The 22187-nt window shown below is 44.6% G+C and overlaps 2 protein-coding genes across 2 annotated transcripts in view; one reads left to right on the forward strand and one right to left on the reverse strand.

Moving 5' to 3' along the window:
• Window positions 1-22187, reverse strand: part of NPM3 (nucleophosmin/nucleoplasmin 3) — a 390782-nt gene that overhangs the window by 171556 nt on the left and 197039 nt on the right. The window lies entirely within an intron of this gene.
• The window catches only part of DPCD (deleted in primary ciliary dyskinesia homolog (mouse)), a 22563-nt gene continuing 376 nt past the window's right edge, over window positions 1-22187 (forward strand). The window contains exons 1-5 of the mRNA XM_069098778.1: window positions 1-148; window positions 5076-5156; window positions 10498-10622; window positions 10863-10996; window positions 21983-22085. Of these exons, the coding sequence (XP_068954879.1) occupies window positions 85-148; window positions 5076-5156; window positions 10498-10622; window positions 10863-10996; window positions 21983-22085 (507 nt within the window). The 5' untranslated portion in view covers window positions 1-84. The remainder of the gene's footprint in view (window positions 149-5075; window positions 5157-10497; window positions 10623-10862; window positions 10997-21982; window positions 22086-22187) is intronic.

Genomic DNA, 22187 nt, shown 5'->3' on the forward strand with positions numbered 1-22187 from the left:
GGACGTCTTCCGGGTCAGCCGGAAGTGGCCCGGCGGTGGCGGTTGCCATGGCATCGCCGGGTCGCGCTGCCCTGCGAAGAGAAGATGGCGGTGCCGGGCTGGCTGGAGAGGTTGCGGGCGGCGGAGAAGACGGCCCTGTTGCAGGACGGTAACACGGGGACAGCCCTGCAGATGCCCCGCGGCCTGAGCTCTCGCTCGCCGCCCTCCTCACCGCGGTCGTCGGGGTCGGGGCCAGGACGGGAGCCACCTCTGAAGCCCCCGCTCCTCCCCCCCGGGCCTCCGTTTCCTGGCTGGGGAGCGGGCCAGGCCGGCGGGGTGCAGTGGGGGCAGGGTCCGGGCCCTTGGGGTGGCGAGGGCTTCCGTCCCGGTCTGGGTCACACCTCCCCTGCCCTCGTGGAGCTGACGGTTGGTTAGGGAGACGGGCAGGGGTTCGAGGTCCAGAAGTTCTGGGCTCAAGTCCTGCCCACCCCTACCACTTACCCTCTGCGTGTCCGTTTCCTTATCTCTGAATAAGGGGGGTGGACTAGACGGCCCCCCAGTTCTACACCCAAGCCTTTGCTCCAAGTACCCAGGGAGCTCTGTTCCTTGAAAGCTAGACGGAGGCCAAGGGGAGGCCCGGGCATCCCTCTCCTGCCAACCTCTTTACCTCCTCTGGGCCCCCAGCGGGCAGTGCCCAGGAGAGGCTGTGGGAATGCCCACTGCACCCAGTCTGGTTGTGGCTTGTCAGCATTGCCACCGAGGTCACGTTCAGAGGATGCTCAGATTGGCGGCCAAAAAAACGAGGTGTTCTCAGTTGTCCTCAACCCAGAATTTCAGCCTTTCTCTTACCAGGGAAAACCCAGAGGGTACCACCCCTGTCTCTCTGCTCATGCCATCTGAAACTTAGAGTTCCTGGTTCTGGGTGGTTCTAAAGCTTTTCTAGAACCATCCTTCATATTTTATGCCTGTAGTACTGAATTTGGGGAGCAAAGGAGTGGGCCGAAAGCAGACGTTTTTATTCACTTAGAAAGTAATGCCCAGTACCCTAACCCAGTCCCTACTTAGAAACTGAAGTTTAGTTGTTAAAATACTTGATGGCATTGCTACTGATTAACTGTGTGAGCTTGATCAGCTCACTTCTCTTTGTCTTAATTTCACCATCTATACAATGAAGGGGCTGGACTAAATTGTCTCCAAGGCTCCTTTCAGTTTAGATTTGCCTAATTATTTTATAATGGCAGAGGGGGTTAGGATGGAGGTGGCATACAGGTTTAGGAGTGGTGTGTTTCCTCTGGGCTTTCTAAGGGATAGACAATACAATCCTTATAAGCTGCCCTGTGGAGACCATTGGTGTATAGTGCATCTGTCTTCCAGAGCAGTGTGGTGGAGGGGCAGAGGAAAAGACCAGGCACTGTCTACCTCAGGGCAGTGGAAAGAGCAATAAATCTGAAGTCAGAAGACCTGAGTTAGATTCTTGACTGCTGTTACTACCATGACTTTTGGACAAGTCATTTAACTTCTGTGGACCAGTTGTCATCTTTCTATAAAAAATTCCAAAAGCCAACTCAGGTCTCTCTCTCTCTCTCTCTACAGTTCCACATCTCTTAAATACCTGTTTGATTTCTTTACCTGGATGTCCTGTTGGCATATGCAACATGCCCAGAATTTAATTTGTTCTTCTCCAGAGCGTCTCTTGCAGACATTCCTGTTTCTATTGAGGGCACTTATTCTCCTCATAACTTTAGTTTGTTATTGGTTACTGAGGGCACTCACTCTTGACTCTTTCTTCTCCCTCACATCTCATATCCAGTCATCTGCAAAATCTTGTCAGTTTTACCTCTACAGCATCTCTCATCTATCCCTCTTTTTCCCCACATAGCCACAACCCTCACACAAGCTCTCATTTTCTTTAACTGAGACCATTGTAATGAATAGTCTCAAAATTAAGCATCTTATTTCCATTCTCTACCCTGTCCAATCTATCCTGCCACACTAAATTTGACAAGGTGAAGATACTTAATAAATTTTTCTATGTGATGCACTCCTTCTCAGAATAATGTTTTTAAGTGCATAAAATAAAATGCATTCAATTGCAAAGGGAATCAGTTCTATTGAAATATAGTTATTGTGATCCCCACGTTCAGAATCCCTCTTGTAAAGCATTTGTAGAGGTCTGACTATGTTACTCCCTGGCTTCTGTTGCCTCTAAAAATGAATAAAATGCCTTAGCTTAGTTCAAAGCCCTTCATAATCCAAACTGCCTTTCTAGCTTTATTTCATATAAGTCTCCTTTGACACACGTGTGCACACACACACACACATACTCACTACATTCTGGTCAAATTATACTGAAAGGTGTTTTCCTGAACTTGAACTCATACAACTGAGTGTATTCACACCAATCATCCCATCCATTTGGAATGCACACTTTGTCATATCTGTCCAATATCTTCCTATATCTCTCCTCCCTTTCTCAGCTAAATTCCTTGAAAAAATCTGCATTTAGTACCTGCATTTCTTCTCTCATTCTTTTCTAAACTTTTCTTGAATTTGACTTCTGATCTGATCATTCAACTAAAATTTATCTCTTCAATGATCTATTAATTGTCAGGTTAGTTTTTTTTTTTTAATCCCAGTCCTCAAATTCTTTTTGACTTCTTTGCAGCATTTGACACTATTGGATACTTTCTCTTCTCTGGGTTTCCTTTCTTTGCCCTCTCTTGACTCTTCTACTTCTCATCTTATCATTAATTCTTAGTCTCCTTTGTTGGATCTTCATCTATCTCAAGCCCACTAAGTATGGTTTTCCCCTAGGGGTTGGTCTGGGCCTTCTCTTTTTTCTCTAAATTCTCACTTGATGATCTCATGATCTCCCAGCATTCAGTTTTCATCTCTATTTAGATAATTCTCAGATTATTTATCCATTCCTGGTCTTTCTCCTGAGCTCCAACCTCCCATCACCAACTGCCTATTGAACATCTCAAACTGGATGTCTTATAGAAATTCCAAACTCAGCATGTCCAAAATCGAATTCATTATCTTTCCCCTGAAGTCCATATTTTATATGAACTTCTTTGTTTTGTCAGGGTCACCACCATACTTCCAATAACCCAAGTTTTCAACCTTGGAGTCATCCTTGACTCCTATCTCATACTTACTCAAATATCCAATCAGTTACTAAGTCTTATAATTTTTTTCTATGTCTTTTACATACTGTACCCATTTCTTCACTCATAAATTTGCCACCCTAGTTCAGGCCCTCATTAGCTCTCTCCTAAACTGTCACAAAAGCTTTCTTTTTTTAAATTAATTAATTTATTTTTAGCTTTCAACATTTATTTCCATAAGCTCTTGAGTTTTAAATTTTCTCCCCTTCCTTCCTCTCCCCACAATAACTTTCTAATCGTGTTTTCTGCTTCAGGTCTCCCTCTCACCCCCTCTCCAATCCATACTCACCATAGCTGTCCAGGTCTGACCCTGTCACTCTCCTCCCCTCCAATACATTCCAGTTGTTCCCTACTATCTCTAGGATCACGCTATGTAACTTCTCTCCGTCCTGTCTTCCTAGTTTTTTAACTTACTACTTTCCTTTATGCACTTTGTGGGCCAGCCATACTAACCTACTCGCCGTGCCCTACAAACAATGAATGCTCTAGCTCTGGAATGGGGTGTTGTTCATGTCTGGAATGCTCTCCTCTTTGCACAGTACCTTGCTTCCTTTAAGACTCAGCTTAAATGTACTTTCTGAAGGAGAGTTCCCTGTTCTCCCAGCTTAGTGCCTTTTCCTCTAAGACTAACTTCCATCTACTTTTTATTTATCTTCTAGGTACTGACACATGAATATGTTGTCTCCCCTTTAGAATGTAAACTTCTTCTGGGAAGGCATTGTTTCTGTTTTTTCTTTGTATTTTAGTTTGTTGTTTGAGTGTCAAAATCCTTATATCTGTTGATGACTCTTGTGCTGATTCCTCTGTGAAGCCTTTTCTGAACCTCTGAGTTGTTTTGTCTCCTCCAAATTATCGTGTATTAAACATGGCTGTGCACATGTTCTGTTCCCCCAGTAGAATTTAGAGCAAAGACTCCTGGGTTTTTGGATTTGTATCCTCTGTACCTTGTACAGTGCCTAGCACATTGTAGAGTTTTAAAGTATATTTGTGGAATTGAATTGAATCTATAAAACTGAAATGGTTGGATGGTGATTTCTGTGATCCCTTTATGGCAAGTAGGGAGAATCGAGACAGGATTTGAGTGACAGTAGTCAGGAAGGCTTGAGATACTTACTCAGCAAGCATTCATTTGATGCCTGCTGCAGACTCCTGGGGGAGAGAGAATGCTAAAGAGAAGACAGCCTGTCCTCATGGAACTTACAGTCTAGCTGGAAAGACTAAAGATACATGCAAACTAGAAAAAACAAAGGGAAAAAAAAATCACAAAACTACCCTATAGTAAACTTAACTATTGATAGCAATAATAACTAGACAGTCTAGGCAAATGCAAAGGAGACATAGAGTAAGGCAGGAATTAGGATAGGGGATTGTCACCCAGGCTGGTTCTGTGACTTATAGTTAGAGCATTGCCTAGAACATGGGAGGTTAAGGACTTTCCCAGGATCACACAGCCTGGAACTTGACCGTAAGTCTTTCTGGTTTCAGGACCAGTTCTCTACTTGCCATACCATGCTACCTTTGACAGTGTGGAGTCAGAGGAGCTCATTCACTTCCTGTGTGACTGTTGGCAAGTCCCTTTTCCTCCCCGGGTCCCAGTTTCTCCATCTGTTAAATAAAGGCGGAAAGGGGAATGGGATGGCATTGGAATGTGTGGCCTCTGAACTCCTTTCCAGTTCTGGATCTATGATTGTACATATAAAATAATTTCCAGGGAAGGCACTAGCAACTAGTCGGGAAAGTCTTCTTGAAGAAAGTGAGTGAGTCCTAAAGCAAGTCTCTGAAGGAATGATAAGTATGAATTGGTAGGGAGGTAGTAGCAGGGCAGCCCCAGGGAGGGGCATTTGTAGTGCCTTTAACAGCCCATCTGGGGGGAGTCACCCAGCAGTCACCAACGGAGGCTTGTATGTGCTTTGTGTGCTTTTTCTTTAGGAAGGAGGAAAGTACATTACCTCTTCCCTGATGGAAAGGAGATGGCTGAAGAGTATGATGTGAAAACCAGTGAACTACTAGGTAAGTGAAAGGGTCTCACTCACCGAGGCAGAGCAAGCAGATAGGACTTGTGGAAACCATAGAACCAGCTGCTCCTTTGGTTCTGAGGAGGATCCCAGATTCAGGTTCTCCTGGGACAGACTGAAGCTGTTGGGGTAAGCTTACTAGCAGTTCCCCCAGATCTCCAGAGTAACCTATTCTTAAGCAAAATGGTGCCTAGGGTCTGTCTTTTAGAAAACCAAAGGGAGCTTCACACAGTCCCATCAAGATAACCAGCTTACGTATGGCAATTGTATCAAAAGCCAACTCAGGAAAGGTTCTATTTGGTCTGACTGTCCTGTAGTGCCTTTATTTCCAGGGAAGAGCAATGACTATGTAGCCTTCCAATTTTTATCAATTAAGCTTAATTCCTCTATTACCTCCTCTCCAAGAACAAGCTCATGAATACAGTCTAATGACCTGATTTCTGGGGATTATTTGATTTATCCAATTTCTCTTCTGGGCATGCATATCCATATTAACCAGTGTCTTGAATTGTGAAGTTCTTGTGCTGTCAATGTTTGACCTAGAGACTGAGCCTGTCAGCATTGGGAGTTGGCAGTTTATTTCTGATATCAGTCCCTTTATTAAGTTCCATCTGAAAATGCTAAGACCAGTGATGGAACCACAGGATGGGTTATTTTCTTCCTGGGTCTGATCGACAGCCAGTATTGGATGGGGAATTTCTTTTCCCTTTTCTGACAGCTCATAAATGTCCTGAGTCAACACAGTGGATTAAACTGACTTGTGCTCTGTTCTTCAGTCTTAAAGTATGCATTCTGCGCATGTTTGGACCAAGCACAAAGTGTGGCTCCCTCCTTATTATGAACAGCTTGGGCTCTAGTCCCAATTGGTTTAGGCGGCTGCTATTAAAAATCTTGATGTGTTTAGCATGTGACACCAGTTCAGTGGAAACCAACACAGTAGTAATATCCTCACAATGCATTGTAATTTATAGCACTCCCTAGGGGTGATAGCCTCAGAATGCCCAACTGGAGAGAACATATGAAAGCGAAAGGTCACATGACCTGCCCACTGCCGGGCCAGTCTCCATACCACTCTCCCAGCCCCAGCTCTGGCCTTCTGTCTGCTCCATGTGGAGCAAATCAAGAAACTGTAACTGCAGCAAATATACAGATGCCAGATCCCTGCTTTACTTAGACACAAGATGAAAATACAGCCCAGTTCAGGGTCTGTTAAGCCATAAAATTTTAGGCCTATCATATATCATTACTCATACTGGAAGGTAGAGAAAGGAGTGGTTACCCAGGCTCTTACTTCTCAAAGCAGAAAAGGAGAAACAGGAGAGTAAAGCTTATCCAGAAAGTCAATGGGAAATCAAGCGGATTCAAGTCTAGTGTTCTTGACATTTAGACCGCCATTCCTCATACTTCATATTTTCCTCCGAGTCCCTTCCAGCCCCCAGAGTCCTCATAGCAGTTTTGTAGCTGCACAATGCCCCACTCAGATGTCTGGCCAGTCCCAGGGCAGCTGAGGCTGCCTCTTAGTCACTCAAGGTCAGACCACCTCCCTTACCTCCCAGGGCACTGTTTAGTGCCTTTCAGCTTGAAAATATAAATAAGCTCATGAGCTGGGGTGACACTGGTTCAAATTCGATATGGAGAGTAGGTGCCATGACAGTAGATGAGACCTTCCCTCTTCTCTTCAGCTTCTCATACAGACTTGATAATAAGCCAGGCTAGTTTTCTAGCAGAAATACCAGAAAGTAACTGATAACATTTGCCTGAGAGAAAATTTATGTGAAGAACCTTTATATTGATTTCTAGCCTCCTCACCCTTTCATTCCTGCCGCTCCCACTTCCCACTCCCCAGAAATGTTACTGGTCTTTATTCACTGAGGAAAAAGTGAGTATCCATGCCACAAAGATCAGAAATCCACAAAGAGGGCCTAACTGCCGGACAGTTCTTGATTACATTCACTTATTGGCTTACTCTGCCTTGGTATCTGACCACTAACCTAACCAGTCCAGGCTTTCTGTGGAGAATTTTGAGCATCTTCAACCCTAAGCACTTCACCAGCTTTATAAATGACCCATGCACTTCACTTCAGCCTTCTCAGGACAGGATGTGGCAGCCGTTTAATAGTCATACAACAGCACAGCAGAGTTTTACAGGAAAAAAAGAATTCTATCTCTAGTTTACACTGCAGGGAGTATTTAAGAACATGCAATGTAATTATCCACATTGGAAATGGGCCAGGCCTTGGAACTTTGAGGGAAAAGACTTTGGGGACTGCCACTTTCTATCGCACCTGAACAGTGGAGCCATCAGCAGTCAGTTTAATCCTTTAGATTGGGTCATGCTGATCTGGACACCCCACCTTCCCCTCACCCACCAAACCTGGCTCTAAATCACTTGCATCTTTCTCCTCAGACTCTTTGAGGTTCATTGAAAGTCTCCCTTCCAAGGACTGGCCCTGCCTTTGCTGGGGAGTAGCCTTGAACACACTGGTTTGGCTTTAACATATAATCAAATCAGGGTGACAGCAGGTGGAAAACATTCTTTTATTGCTGTAGAAACTGTCCTTGAATTCAGGAATAAAGAGGGGCAAAGGGATGGGAAGATAAAGTGTCTACATGTGCACATATATTCATGGAAAGGATGAAGATTTTTCTGGAGTCATTCCTAGACCTTACTGTCACTGGAGGGAGGGAGTGGAATGATGTCTTACTGATTTGTAGCAGTAACTTTCATTCTTTTGGTGAAAAAGGCTTGTTTGGGAAAGAGACAAGGAAGCCACTCAGAACTCTGAGTTCCAGTCACAGATAGCTTTTGAGTCAGTGTTGGAGAGACCAAGGTGCTGTGTAGCACAGGAACCATGAAAACATGATATTCCCTGAAGCAAGATCAAGAAGAGTAGGTAGGAAATCCCAGGCTGCAGTGCACTATGGGGCTGACTGTCTAACATAGCTCATAATTACAGTAGCATTGACTCTTTCTAGCATTGTCAGGGCCCTATAAGGCAGTGTTATTTTCCAGATAACCACCACCTCAATACCAAAATTGTTTTCTTTTAAATCTAAAAAATTGGAAATACTTATCAAGTATATTTCTCTACTTTATTTAGCAGTGTAGTAAATATAACTTTTTCTTAAAAACTCAAAGTCAATGCCTAATGACCATTGGCAAATCATTTAACCTCTCTAGGTTTTAGTTATTCTTTATAATCTTTCTTTGAGTTTGGAGTGGTATATATGAGATTTGATTGGGAGGAGGAAAGAAGCTGAAGGATGAGACTTCAGCTTCATTTGTAAAACGAGGGATTTAGATTGGTTCAGATTATAGGGCCATAGATTTAGAGTGAAAAGGGACACCAGAGGTCTATTTTACAGGTTAGGAAACTGAGGCACAAAGAGATTAAGCTATTTATCTGAGGTAGTGAGCTGAACTTGGATTTGAACTCAGGTGCTCCAATAACAAGTCTTTCTCTTTTTCTTCTTTTTTTAAATAGTATTTTATTTTTTCTAATTACATGTAAAGACAGTTTTAAGTCATTTTTAAATAAAATTTTGAATTCCAAATTTTCTCCCTCCCACCTCCCTAAGACAGTAAGAAATTTGATATAGGTCACATATGTGCAATCATATAAGACATTTCCATATTAGTCATGTTGTGAAAGAGAAAACAAAACAAAAAGGGGGGGGAAAAACCACACACGCAAAAAGTGAAAATGGTTTGCTTCAATCTACATTCAGTTCTTTCTCTGGATGTGAATAGAATTTTTCATCATGAATCTCTTGGGATTGTCTTGGATCATAGTATTGCTGAGGAGAGCTAAGTCAATGTTACTGTTTGTTACTGTGCACAATGTTCTCCTGGTTCTGCTCACTTCACTGTGCTTCAGTTCATGTAAGTCTTTCCAGGTTTTTCTGAAATCACCAGTTCATCATTTCTTATAGCATAATAGTATTCCATTACATTCATATGCCACAACTTGTTCAGCTATCCCCCAGTTGATGGGCATCCCCTCAATTTCTAGTTCTTTGCTACCACTAGCTACTGTAAATATTTTTGTACTTGTAGGTCTTTTTTCTTTTTTATGATCCCTTTGGGATATAGACTTAGTAGTGGTGTTTCTGGATCAAAGGGTATGTACAGTTTGATTGCCCTTTGGGCCTTGTTCCAAATTGCTTTCCAAAATATTTGGATCAGCTTACAAGTCTGCCAGAAGTGTATTAGTGTCCCAATTTTCCCATATCCTCTCCAACATTTATCATTTTCCTTTTCTGTCACATTAGCCAGTCTGATAGGTATGAGGTGGTACCTCAGAGTTGCTTTAATTTGCATTTCTCTAATCAGTAGTGATTTAGAGCATTTTTTATATGACAATAGATAGCTTTGATTTCTTTATCTGAAGACTGCCTGTTCATATACTTTGTCCATTATTCTTAAAAATTTGACTCAATTCTCTCTATATTTGAGAATGAGGCCTTTATTAGAGACACTTGGTATGAAAATTGTTTCCCAGCTTTTTACTTTCCTTCTAATCTTAGTTGAATTGGTTTTGTTTGTGTAAAAACTTTTTAATTTATATAATCAAAATTATCCATTTTGCATCTTGTAATGTTCTATATTGTTTGGTCTTAAATTCTTCCCTTCTGCATAGATCTGACAGGTAAACTTCCTTGCTCTCCAGTTCGCTTATGGTATCACCCTCTATGTCTACATCATGTACCCATCTTGACTTTATCTTGGTATACGGTGTGAGATGTTGGTCTGTACTTAGTTTCTGCCACATTGTTTTCTAGATTTCCCAGAAGTTTTTGTCCAATAGTGAGTTCTTATCCCAGAACAAGTCTTTATTTGTCACTGTGCTGCCTTTCTATCATGATGATCCAGTGATCACTGAGGTCATTTGCAGCTTTGGCCTGTGATGATTTTCTTGTCCTACAGTGATGGCCCAGGGGTGGTGGAGGTGTGTGGTTGGTCTGACAGCAGCTGGCTCCAGACTGCACTTTGTAGTCCTTACATCTCTCCTCTTCCCTGCTGTCAGTCATTGTGTGAGTTGTCTCATCACTTTGTCTTCTGAGAAGCAGTATGGCTTCTATTCCTAATCTATTTTACCCATACTTGTCTAGGGAAGGACCTGCGGGTGATTGCCTTTCCTACAAAACAAAGTCTGATTCCCCAAGATGAAATTTTGTTAGGTTGAGGGCTTTCTGTAGGGTCAGTAATGGTTAATGATAAAGAGTTAATCTGCCACTTCTAGATTCCTTCAGCACCAGAGTTATCATTTTTGTTCACTTTTAGGTTAAGGGTAGGACCCTCTTCTGATGACTCAGTTGCTTTCTTTTCTTTCCAGTTAGAAAGTGGCGGGTAAAGAATGCTCTGGGAGCTGTGAGCCCATGGCAAACAGAAGTGGGAGAGCCAACAACCCCTGCAGGTGGAGTCCTGGGGTCAGAGCTCATCAAGGAAAGCAGTTCTAATGTACGTCTCTGGCCAGGTTTTTAATAGGGCGAGGATCAAGGTATTCCTATCAGAATTGGGTAGTTTGTTATTGCAGGACAGGGGCTTTGGATTTAGGATTTTGTCAACAGTAATCTCAGGGGCAGAAGAGGTTGGGTGAAGGGCATCTCCCAGGGGTGCTAGAAGTGTGTGGGGGGCTTGGAGCTATAATTTTCTCTCCCCATGTTTGGAGCACATCATGACCTGGATTACTCTCCCCAGCCTATCTTCATGCGGAAGGACACAAAAATGAGCTTTCAGTGGCGGATTCGTAATCTTCCCTATCCTAAGGATGTCTACAGTGTTTCTGTGGACCAGAATGAGCGCTGCCTTATTGTCCGGACCACTAACAAAAAGTAAGTTGCATGATGAGCATGGGGCAGGCAGGTCGACTAGAGAGCTTGGTTGGAATTCATTGCATATATATGGCCTTAATGAACAGCCACTGGCCTCAGTTAGGGTTTTTGCCAGGGAGTAAGGAGGACTAAAATCTTCCTGGAGGGAGGGGGGGAGGCAGCATGATAAGGGATTGAAAGGGCAAAAGATTTAGTCAGAGGACTTGAGTTCAAGCCATGGTGCTACCATTTGACTGCCCATGTGACCTTAGATGAGGCATTACACTGTCCTGGGTCTCTTTCACCTCCTGTAAAACAAGGGAATTGGACTTTTTGACCCACAAGGTCACCTTCATCTCTAATCTGTATCCTTTGATTTGACAAACCCAAACCCCATCATGGTCTTGAAACTATAATAAAACCCTTTGGCTCCCTGGGCATTGTTGCTTAGCAAGCGCCTTAAAAAGAAACTGGCCTCGACTGCTGGCAGTGTTGTCCCTAGACTTGACACTGTGTATAGCCATAGTTTTGGCTTCCTATATGATCCCAGGATGATACATCTATTGGTAGCAATAGTTTATGACAAGTCTTATCAGTGCTGGTCTGGAGAGTAGGGAACCTGGTTCCCCTCAAAACTGAGGAGACACTTCATTGAGCAAGTGGCTTGTTAGTTGTCCTTGACAAGGCCTAAAGGCAAAGAGAGTCCTTGCCTTCATGGAACTTATATTCTAATGGAAGAGACAGAATGTATATAAATTGGTGTACACAAGCTATATGCTAAGTAAGTGGAAAATAGCTTTATAAGGGAAAGCTCAAGTAGCCAGGGGCAGGGACAGCCTGGGGAAAGTCTGCAAAAGGTGGGATTTAAGCAGAATCTGGAGGGAAACCAGAAGACGAAGAGTCAGAGGTGGGGAAGAGTATTCTGAGCATGAGAGCAGGGAAGGTGCAAAGGCATGGTGACACGAGATGTGATCTCAGCAAACAGACCAATATGGCCTGTCCATAGAGTACACAGAGGGGAGTAAGGGGTAAGAAGACTGGAAGAATAAAAGGGGGCCAGATTGTAAGGAGCTTTTAAGTGTCAAACACAGGATTTTATGTTTGATCTTGGTGGTAATAGGGAGCCACTGAAGTGGGTAGGGGGGAGGTTATGTGGTCAGACCTTTGCTTTAGGAAAATCACTTTGGTATCTGTGTGGAAGGTAGATTGGAGTGGGGAGAGATTTTGAGGCGTGGACACCATTTAAAAAATTATTTTATTAAATCTAGGCAAGAAGTGATAAGGGCCTGAGCTAGAGGTGTAGCAGTATGAGCAGAGAAAAGGATATATATAGATAGATAGAGATATATACATATATGTATATATTAAAGAGATTATGAAGGGAAAATGGCAAAATTTGATGGGTGACTAGGTATGTGAGGTGAGTAAGGAGTTGAGGGTGATACCAAGGCTCCAAGCTTGGGTGACTGAGAGTACAGCAGTGCCTTTCACAGAGGTGAGGAACTGTGGGAGAGGGGAAAGACGAGTTCTCTTTTGGACGTGTAGAGTTTGAGGTGCCTGTACTAGTCTAGTTCAAAATATCTGCAGGCATTTGGTGATACAGGGCTAGATATATTGATTGACCTGGGAATCATCAGCATAGAGTTGATCTTTGAACCCATGGGAACTGATGAAGTCACCAAGGGAGATAATAAAGAGAAGAAAAGGGGGGGAAAAGAGGGCTCAGAGCAGAACCTTTGGAGGTGAGTGGGTACAACGTGGATGAAGGTGCAGCGGGTTGTTGTTTGCCCTTTGTTCTCAAAGAGGACCATAAAATCAGGGAGATGTTGTGCAGTTGACACTGATTTGAGTGAGGGAGGGCTGTGCAAGGTCACCAGCCTCACTTTCTCCTCCAGGCCATCTGGGTCCAGTGGCCAGATAATCATCAGGATGACTGGAGATGCCCCGGGATGCAGTGGGAGACCTGGCCCTTTTAGGCTTAGGTCTTTTCAAGGTTCTCACTTAGAGTGAGGTAATGACCATTCAGTGAATAGGCCTCTTTAAGAAGTGAGTCAAGGGATGACCCCTTTAATTAAAAGAAAATCTAACTGAGAGGGGAAGACCCTCAAGAGTTGCTGGTCAAAAGAGAACCAGTTACTGTTGACATTCACTCTGAACCAGGAGGGCCCAGAGGGCAGCAGAGGTGCAGCAAAACAGACTGAGAATGAGTTGTCAGACAGGTAGGAAGAGAAGCCCGGCAAAGAACAGAGGAGAAACTAGTAGAGAGAAAGTAGCCAGGGAGAAAATGTGGCCAACAGTCCAGATGCTGCAGAGAGGTCATGGAGGATGAGGACAGAGGTCTGGGATTAAGAAATCATCAATAACTTTGGAGAGGGCAGTTTCCTTTTTTTTTTTTTTTTAAGCAATCGGGGTTAAGTAACTTGCTCAAGGTTACATAGCCAGTTATTTCTGGGTATGGTGCTAAGTATCTGAGCCCGGATTGGATCCCAGGTCTCCCGACTCGGGGGCTGGTGCTCTTACTGCGCCACCTAGCCTCCCCTAAGAGGGCAGTATCAGTGGAATGATGAGGTCAGAAGCCAGACTGCAGAGCCTTAGAAGGGAGTGAGGGGACAGAAAGTAGAAACACTGAGTGTAGATGGATTTTTCAAGGGGTTTAGCTGAGAAGGGGAGGAGAGATAGAAGATGAGTGTTTCTTAAGGATGGCTTTTTGTGACTTTTTCCTGCTCTGTTAGCACCAGGTGAATATGACCAACAGAGGGAGCTGATGGGAGTAGTTTAGGATTAGACCATGGCAGGATGTGATCATTGCCAGGATAGTCTAGTCACAGGGGTGGACAACCTGCGACCTCAAGGCCACATGTGGCCCTCTAGGTCTTCACATTAAGCCCTTTGACTGAATCCAAACTTCACAGAACAGATCTCAAAGGATTCAGTCAGAGGGCCACCCTTGAGGATCTAGAAGGTCACATGTGGCCATTACCCCTGTAAATATAGGCTATGTGGTGGCCTTTTGGTATATTTCCATCCATGTGCCTCACGGGAAAGGCCTGTGGTCAGGACAGGATCCCAAGCTGCTGCCCATGCCTCGGCCTTCTTTCCTTACATTGCCTGATCCCTCTCCTCCCTGCCTTTACCTCAGCAGCCCAAGCTTGGCCAGTTACCTGCTACATAGGGGCATAAGGAGATTAATGAATTAATTTCAGGGTTATTGCTGCACATGCAGCCCGTAGCCCCAGTGGTTAGCCCTGTCTATAAATACAAGTCATAATAATGAGGGGCTTGTGTGTGTGAAGCACTTTGAAGTCCTCAAATAAAAGGCAGTTTATTCCTGTTATTATTCTCAACATTAACAGGAGTCTGTGCTTGAAGTAGAATTTAGCAATTCCCAACAATACAGAAATTGCTTTTAGGAAAATAGACTCTGCTCTTCAGTGAGTATTCCCTGGTGTGGACGGCCCTAGTTCTAACATGGAAACCAAAGTGCTTCTGAAAGCACTGGAATTTGCTGCAGAGCAATTCCTGAAGCCAGCTGCTGCCTCCTTTTTTCTCCCCCAGAGGTCACTGTCGAATACAGATATAAAGCAGAAATGTGATTACTAGGGAAAGAAAACTGTTCACAAAAAAAAAAGCCCTGATGAGCCTGCGTCTACAGCAGGCCCAGCCATAGGTGGCGCCATTGGCCAGACGGAGCTCCGCTCATTGGCCCAGACCTGGCAGAGCTAGAGAAAGATTGTCAGCGGCCAAACCTGGGCATAGAACTGGGCCAGTTTAGAGGAGAAGCCCAGTGAAGGGAGGCACCTCCAGCATGCAGGGCAAGTGACCCCCACTCCCCAGCCCTTGGCCAGGGTCCTCTCTGGCAGCACCACAAGCAGCGTAGACATGACGTGCAGAAGCTTTTAGATGACTGAAACTGAAGGCATTTTCATCCTGCTTCTTTTCCGCCTCACTCATATGGGGGATCTCATGGTAAACATGTACTTACAGGCATGGGGTCAGCCAGTGAGGGTGACTGGAGTGTGGAGATGGAGCGTCTTGTTGGGGAAAAGAAGGACATCATGTCAGTAGATTAGAGAGCATGGAGAGGGGCAATATAAAGTGTGAAGAGAACTGGAAATGTAGAAAGGGGAAGGCTTTAAAAGCCAAACAAAGGGTTTTATATTTGATCCTAGTGTTGATAGCTACTGAAGTGGATTGAATTGTGGGGTGTCGTGGTTAGGTTTGTGCTTTAGGAAATCAGTTTGACAGCTAAGTGGAGGACAGACTAGAGTGGGCAGAAACTTGGGATGGGGAGATCAGCCAGCAAACTATTGCAATAATCTAGGAGCATGGCAATGATGTCCTGACAATCAGTGGTAGTGCCAGAGAAGAGAAGAGGACATATGGAGAGGTGTTGTGAAGGTAGCAATGACAGGACTTGGTGTGTAAAGTGAAAGAGTAAGGAGTCAAGGGGGACCCCTGGTTTGAGAGCCTGGGTGACAGGAATGGTGGTAAAACTGTAATAGAAAAATTAGGAAGAGGGGAGGGTTTGAGGGGAAAGCAAAAGATATGGATTCAGTTCTGGACATGTTGAGATTAAGATACCCATGAGACAGCCAGTCTGTGGTATCTAATAGGCAGTTGGAAATGCAAAAACTAGAAGTCAGGAGGGATATTAGGGCTGGAAAAGCAGATCTGAGAACTATCTGCCTAGAGATGATAATTGAATGTGAGAGCTGATGAGATTATTAAGTGAAATTATATAGAGGGAGAAAAAAAGAAGAGCCAGGACAGTCTTAGGGGTTAGCAGGTGTGACCTGAATGGAGATTCAGTAAAGGAAACTGAGAATGGCCAGAGAGGAAAACCAAGAAAAAGCAGCAGCAGCATTGAAAACCAAGGGACTGTCAAGGAGAGGACAGTCAAAAGTGGCTAAGGCTGAAGAGAGGTCAAGGAGTATAAGAAGTGAGAAGGGTCCATTAGATTTGGCAGTTAAGAGATCATTAACTTTGGAGAGAGCAGTTTCAGTTAAATTATGAGATCAGAATCCAGACTGCAAAGAGTTAAGAAAAAAGGGAGAGGCATTGGTGAAAGGTGCAAGGGATTTAGCTACAAAAGGGAGAAGACATAGAGGAGGATAGCTAGCAGGGATAGAGGGAGCAAATGAAAGGTTCTTGAGGATGGATGACACATAAATGTGTTCATAGGATGAGTGTGTTTGTAGACAGGGAGAGATTAAAAATGAATGAGAGAGTAGGGATAATAGAAGGGGTGATCTGCTGGAGAGGTCAAGATGGAATGGCATCACTTGTACATGTAAAGGAATTTGCCTTGGAAGGGAAAGGGCAACCTCTTCATGTAAGACAGGGGTGAAGGAGGAGAAAGTGATGGAGGGCATCTCAGATGAGGAAGGGAAACAAGAGCGCTCTTGGAGAATGTCCTCATTTTTTCCAGTGAAATATAAGACAAGATTCTCATCTGAGAGTGTGGAGGCAGAGGGAACCATGGGAGATTTGAGGAAGATGAAAAGGTTTTGAAAAGCCATTGTGGGGGTGGCTAGGTGGCGCAGTGAATAGAGCACCGGACCTGGAGTCAGGAGGACTTGAGTTCAAATTCAGCCTCAGACACTTAACACAAAACTAGCCATGTGACCTTGGGCAAGTCACTTAACCCCAGTTGCCCTGCCTTCCCCCTCCAAAAAGCCAAAAAAAAAAATCCATTGTGTTAAGTAGGATAATAAGTGAGTTAGAGATTGGTAAGGTAAAATGATTACCTTGCCAAAGTGAGGGCCCAGTTGAGAGTTTGTAATGTAAATCTATAGAGGACCCCCAGTCTGCGTAGTTTTGTAATTTTCTTTACTTTCAGTTGTGTAGGTAGAATCAAAAGCAGCAGATAGTAGAAGTGATCCAAGGCTGATGCTTGGCAGGGCAAGATCTTCAGTAAGGTGAGAGGGCAAGAGACACAAGAGAAGAGAAGAATGTAGAGTTGAACTGGCTCGCCAGGGGGTCAGGAGGGAGAAAGGAGGAGAGTATGGCCAGTACAGGGGCAATGACCTGAGGCTAGAGGATTTGGAGGTCAAACTGAGAATGAAGAACAACTTTTGGGGTGATGGTGAGGTCATCTCTGTGTGTAGCTGTAGAAGACTGAAGGGGTAGGTCATAGGAAATGAATAAGTTCAGAAACGGGAAAGTTAGGGTATTTGAGCATTTGTCAGTACATACATTGAAGTCCTGTGGTGTAAGGCCTTTAGAACTGAGGAAAAAGATTGTCAGGCACTTACTGCTTTGAGGAAGGAAAGAAAGTGTTCTGGAGGTTGGTAAAAAAAACTGCCACCAGAATCTATATGAGTAACAAATATGGATTGGATGAATCTCAGAGGACAGGCACTAAGTTAAGGTGGCAGAGAAGGAACCTGGAAGTGGCAGTGGGGAACAAGGCATATTCTGACTCCCTCCCCTAGACCAGCAACTCCAGGGTTTGAGTGAAAATACAGCCACTTAGTAGAGATGACAGCAAGACAATCTGCACCATCCCTAGGGAGCTAGGTCTCAGTGAGTGTGAGAAGCTGAAGGGAGCAAGAAAGGAAAAGATTGAGGATGAAAAGCAGTTTGTTACCTGTGGAGTAGGCATTCTGGAGGGCACAGTGGAAGGCTTTCAAGTGGGATGTGGGTGGAGTGTACTGTGGAAGACAGATTAAACTGGTAAGGTTTTGCCCCATACTGCAGAACCAATAATAGTAGTTGCAGAGGCAACCTTAGTATGGAGGAAGGGCCTGCTTTGGTGGTATGTCCCCTCTCCCTGGAGGTCTTCCAGCTGAGGCTGGAGAACTGCTTGTCAAGTATGTTCTAGTGGGGACTTCTTCCAGCATTTATCCAATTAGATTATTGCTCAGGACCCTTTCAGCTCTCAAATTCTCTAGTTCTCTGAGTGCATAAAAATACCCAGTATAGTGGTCACATTTGATACTGTGTTCAGTATCCTGACCTAGTACTGCCCCACCATTCTGCCAAGAGGAAATGGGACGTTTCATTATTTCTTCACTGAGCTCTTCACTGGCTTTTCCATTAATCAAAGGTTCAGCTTCCTTTTAGTATTTGCATTTGCATTGATAGTCATGGTATATATTCAACCAGGCCATTTTCTTGTTTAAATTATAGTGTTATGCATAAAAGGAAGGATTTACTTGGAAAGAGTAAAGCTCTGGCACATGTGGTGCCAGGGAAATGGAATTTCAGTAATATTCAGGCCTCTTCTGGTGGCTTCCATCCCCCCCAACACCTAGCCTCAGACCCAAACATCTTGTTTGTTTTCAGTCTCAGTGATTTGCTTGTGGGAAATATTGAACCTCTGTGTGTACAAATAGGTGTGCTAATGAGTGTGTATAGTTAAGGATATATGAATTTGGGAAGGTTGCATAGAAAAGAAAGTATATACACAGTGACTCTGTCTTCTCTAGCTTATTTTGTTAGTGGCTCTTACTGCTGTTGGACCTTAGCCTGGTGAGTTGGGGAGTATACTAGCGTATAGGTAGTGCCCTTCACAGACTCATAAGGGAACTCTTGGAAGCATAAGATACAACCTCCTCATGTAACAGAGGAGGGAAACTGGGGCTCAGAGGGGCGCTGACCTGTCCATAGTCATACAGCAAGCTGGTGGAAGAGCCAGAATTAGAACCTAGGGATCTTGACTGAGATGGGGTTTTTTTCCCCCATTTTTCCCATATTCAGACCAGGGTTCTTTGAGTGTCTCTGGGGTCCAAGAATGTCTCCTTACCAGTGATATTATGGGGGTCCCTGTGTGGAGATTATGATGGGAGCCCCCCTCCTTATCACCACTCTTCCTACCTTGTAACCTGAGAGTCATGAAGAATAGCACTGGAAATCATACAGCCCGATATGAATGGGAGCCACTACTTCCCTCTCTGGGGCTCCCAGCACTTTGCAACGCGCCCCACTTCCCTAGCCTCATTCCAGCTCCCCTCCATCGGCCATTGGACTTAAGACCAGAGTTTGAAGAAGACAGCATTGGAAGTGTGCATGTATATACCTAGTTACAACTTTCAGATCTGGGAGTACCCTGTGTTGTGACCATGCTCAGGAGGTCTTTCCCATAGACACCATGTGTAGGGGCCACTAAATAACCCAAACCTAAATAGGCCCACTTAACCCCATAATTACCAAAAAGACTTTGTGTACCAGAGCTAGAAGTCATGGGAATTGGAGCCCTGTAACTTACTGTAGCAGGCAGGACTCTAGGGAAATTGCCTAAACTTAGGCTTGTCTGATAATACTGTAGCCTCATTTGAAGCGAGTCCTACCTAGTATAACTGCTGATTAGAAAGTCAAATGCAGTTCTTCTGAGATCCTCTGGGTGAGCTCCAAGTGCAAGGAATCTGATAGAGGCATTGCAATACTCCCATTCCCTTGCCCAGTATCAAGTACCATTGACTTTCTGATGCCTGGCCGTTTGGAAAGCTAAGTGGCACCAAATTCCCAGCACATACGAGGATCTTGCAAGTATTTAGTACTGCAGTAGCCCTAGCCTCTCCCTTCTCTTCATTCTCATTTCCCAAGTCTCACTGTCCCCATGAGGCACAGGGCGAGACTCGAGCCACACTGAGTGACAGAGGCATTCCCATGGTGCTGGGGCCTCCTGTGGCAGAGGGCAAAGCAAGAAGGAGTTGTGCCTTCGCACCAGCCCGGCCAGCCCTCAGGACCACGAGTGTTTCTCTGTGTCTTAGCCTCCCTTTTCTGTGCACTGCTTTTTCGTGTCTGTTGGTAAGAAGTTAACACTTCCTTAACAAGTCTTTGTGTTCATCTAATCTCTGCTGTTTAACCTTTGACACTTCCCTATTATCGGTGTCTGCCACCTTTCCGAAGCCCAGCCCGGTGACCCTGTAGCCCCAGGCAGAGGCTAGGAAGCACTGGGGAGAGCAGAGGAGGCCAGCATTTCACCCCTGCGGGCAGGCGGATGGATCGGCTTTCTCTGGGGCTGAGCTTTGGAAAATAAACTAAAGGTTTTGTGCCATTAGTGCCTCAAAGCTGGTTTGCAGAGGAAAGGAACATCCCTTGTTCCTCTCCTTTTGAACTGTCAGCCTTTAAGTAAACACACTTCCTCTCTCGTCCCTCCATTCGGGTAAGGGAGAGCCCTGGGGAGGAGGCCAGGGACCCTCCCCTGACCCAACCCGGATGGGGGGAAGGGAAAAGTAGAGCAATTGTAGCCAAATGTACCTGGTCATCAAGGCCTTTGAAGTGCTCCCTTAGAGAGGCAGCTTTCCCACCCCCAGCCTGAATCCACATGCCCTCCCCATCCCCCACCCCCACAGGTTTCTACCTGCAGAGTGCTCCTGAGAGCCTCTGGAAAGCAACAAAGCACCTTTCCCTAGTACCTATCCCTCCCCACCTTGGCATTCCAGGCTCTGATGGCCAGGACAGGTCTGCTGTGAAGGGACTTTTAGATGTCCAGCCTGGTAGACCCATTACCAGGAAGTGAGTTGAAGGTTTAGTGGACCAAATGAGACATCACAAATAATCACTTTGCAGAGCTTTAATTGCTATATATGCCTCTTTGCTGATACTCCAAGATACTCCATCTGCAGGCATTTTCACTAACTAGCCTCCTCACCTAGAATACCCTTCCCTCCCTTTCTGCCTCCTAGCTTCCTTCAAGTCCCCGATGAAGCTCTCACCTTCGAGAAGTCCTCTGTTGATTATCTCCAGTTTATCTAGTGGGTATCTTGTTTGCAGTTTTTTTCATGTTATCTCCTCCAATGGGAGCAGACGGTCTTTTGCCATTCTTTGTATCCCCAGTGCTATCTACAGTGCACGGCAGACTAGACTAAGAGTAAGATCTGGTACTGCCTATGTCACCTCAGGCAAATTCCCTCCCTCTCCCCCCCTTGTTTTCTATAAAATTACATCAATGGACTGGATCTCAAATGTCTCTTTTAGAAAGACATTATTCTAATACTGTAGTTATGGCTCCATTACTAAGGGTGTGACCTTGGGTAAGTCACTAACCCTCAGAGGACCTCAGTGTCCCCATCAGTGGGAATAGTCTCACAGTTATCAGTTAGCACCCTCTGAGTGGTATCCCTAGGTTAACTCTCCATAAGGATAATGACTAACCTAGTGGCTGAGCAGATGAATCCCATTTTTGCTGAGGGTTAGGCAGAATTATCTGAAGATTAATTTTCTGGGGGGAGTTGAGGGTTCAAGTAACAGGCTCCTTGGAGTCAAGGATCCCAAAGTGAGTTACTAGACTGCAAAGGGGGACAGTGGGCTGTGAAAATGATTCTTTTGAAAAAAATTTTTTTTTTAATACTTGCTTTGTAGAATAGTTGGGTCAGATGTAGACCTGAGAGGCCCTGGAGTTAACATTATCAAAAGTCTGCTGCCAAGAATCCAAAGAGTAATATGAAAATAGCACTGGATACTGACCTATTTGCATAATCTAATTATAGCCTTTTACCTCGGTATCATCTCTGGGTTATAGGTAAGGAATCTGAAGGCCCAGAGGGGAGGTGACTTAATTTGCCTAAAGTCACACTGGCATTCAAGCCTAGACCTTTTGGCTCCACATCTAATGTTCTTTCTAGTACTAAAGATCTCTTACATGATGGCTGAGGGAGAAAAGATGGAATAGTGATTCCTAAGGAGGATGGGTTCTAAGGAACTGCAGGTATTATTTAAGATGGGATTTGCTTGTTTGGGAGCAGAAGGGGAGGGGGGGTTGTCAGGGAATTCAGATGTTGAAAAGATTTGTAGCCTGTCCTTTTGAACTCCCTAAAGGACCCCATTAACTTGTGGGCTGCCCACTGTGGTTATGTCTAGAATGCCACAGTTAACAGTCATTTGGCTGTGCCTGCTTCTACTGCCTTTACCTTCTTTTGCCTGAGGAACACTCAGGCAAGAGCCTCTTGGCCACCACTCTTCCCTGATCTAAAGCCGGATGGGGCACAGGACACCTAAAGTGCAAAGTGGACCATAGTCTCTCTTTCACAAGGGCTTTGTTTCTGTGTCAACATCTAACAGGTACTACAAGAAATTCTCCATTCCTGACATGGACCGATACCAACTTCCCCTGAACAGCTCTGCATTGAACTTTGCCTATGCCAATTGCACCTTGATTATCACTGTAAGACGCACCTTCAGTATCCTTTATTCTCTTCTCCTTCCTTCTCTCACTCAAAGATCCCTGCTGCTTTTCTTATCTGGGGGTATTATGAGTAGGTAGTCG

The sequence above is a fragment of the Petaurus breviceps genome, unplaced genomic scaffold (assembly GCF_028583685.1).
Source record: "Petaurus breviceps papuanus isolate PSGF00001 unplaced genomic scaffold, PetGlider_PUasm1.0 37, whole genome shotgun sequence".
Classification (NCBI taxonomy): domain Eukaryota; kingdom Metazoa; phylum Chordata; class Mammalia; order Diprotodontia; family Petauridae; genus Petaurus; species Petaurus breviceps.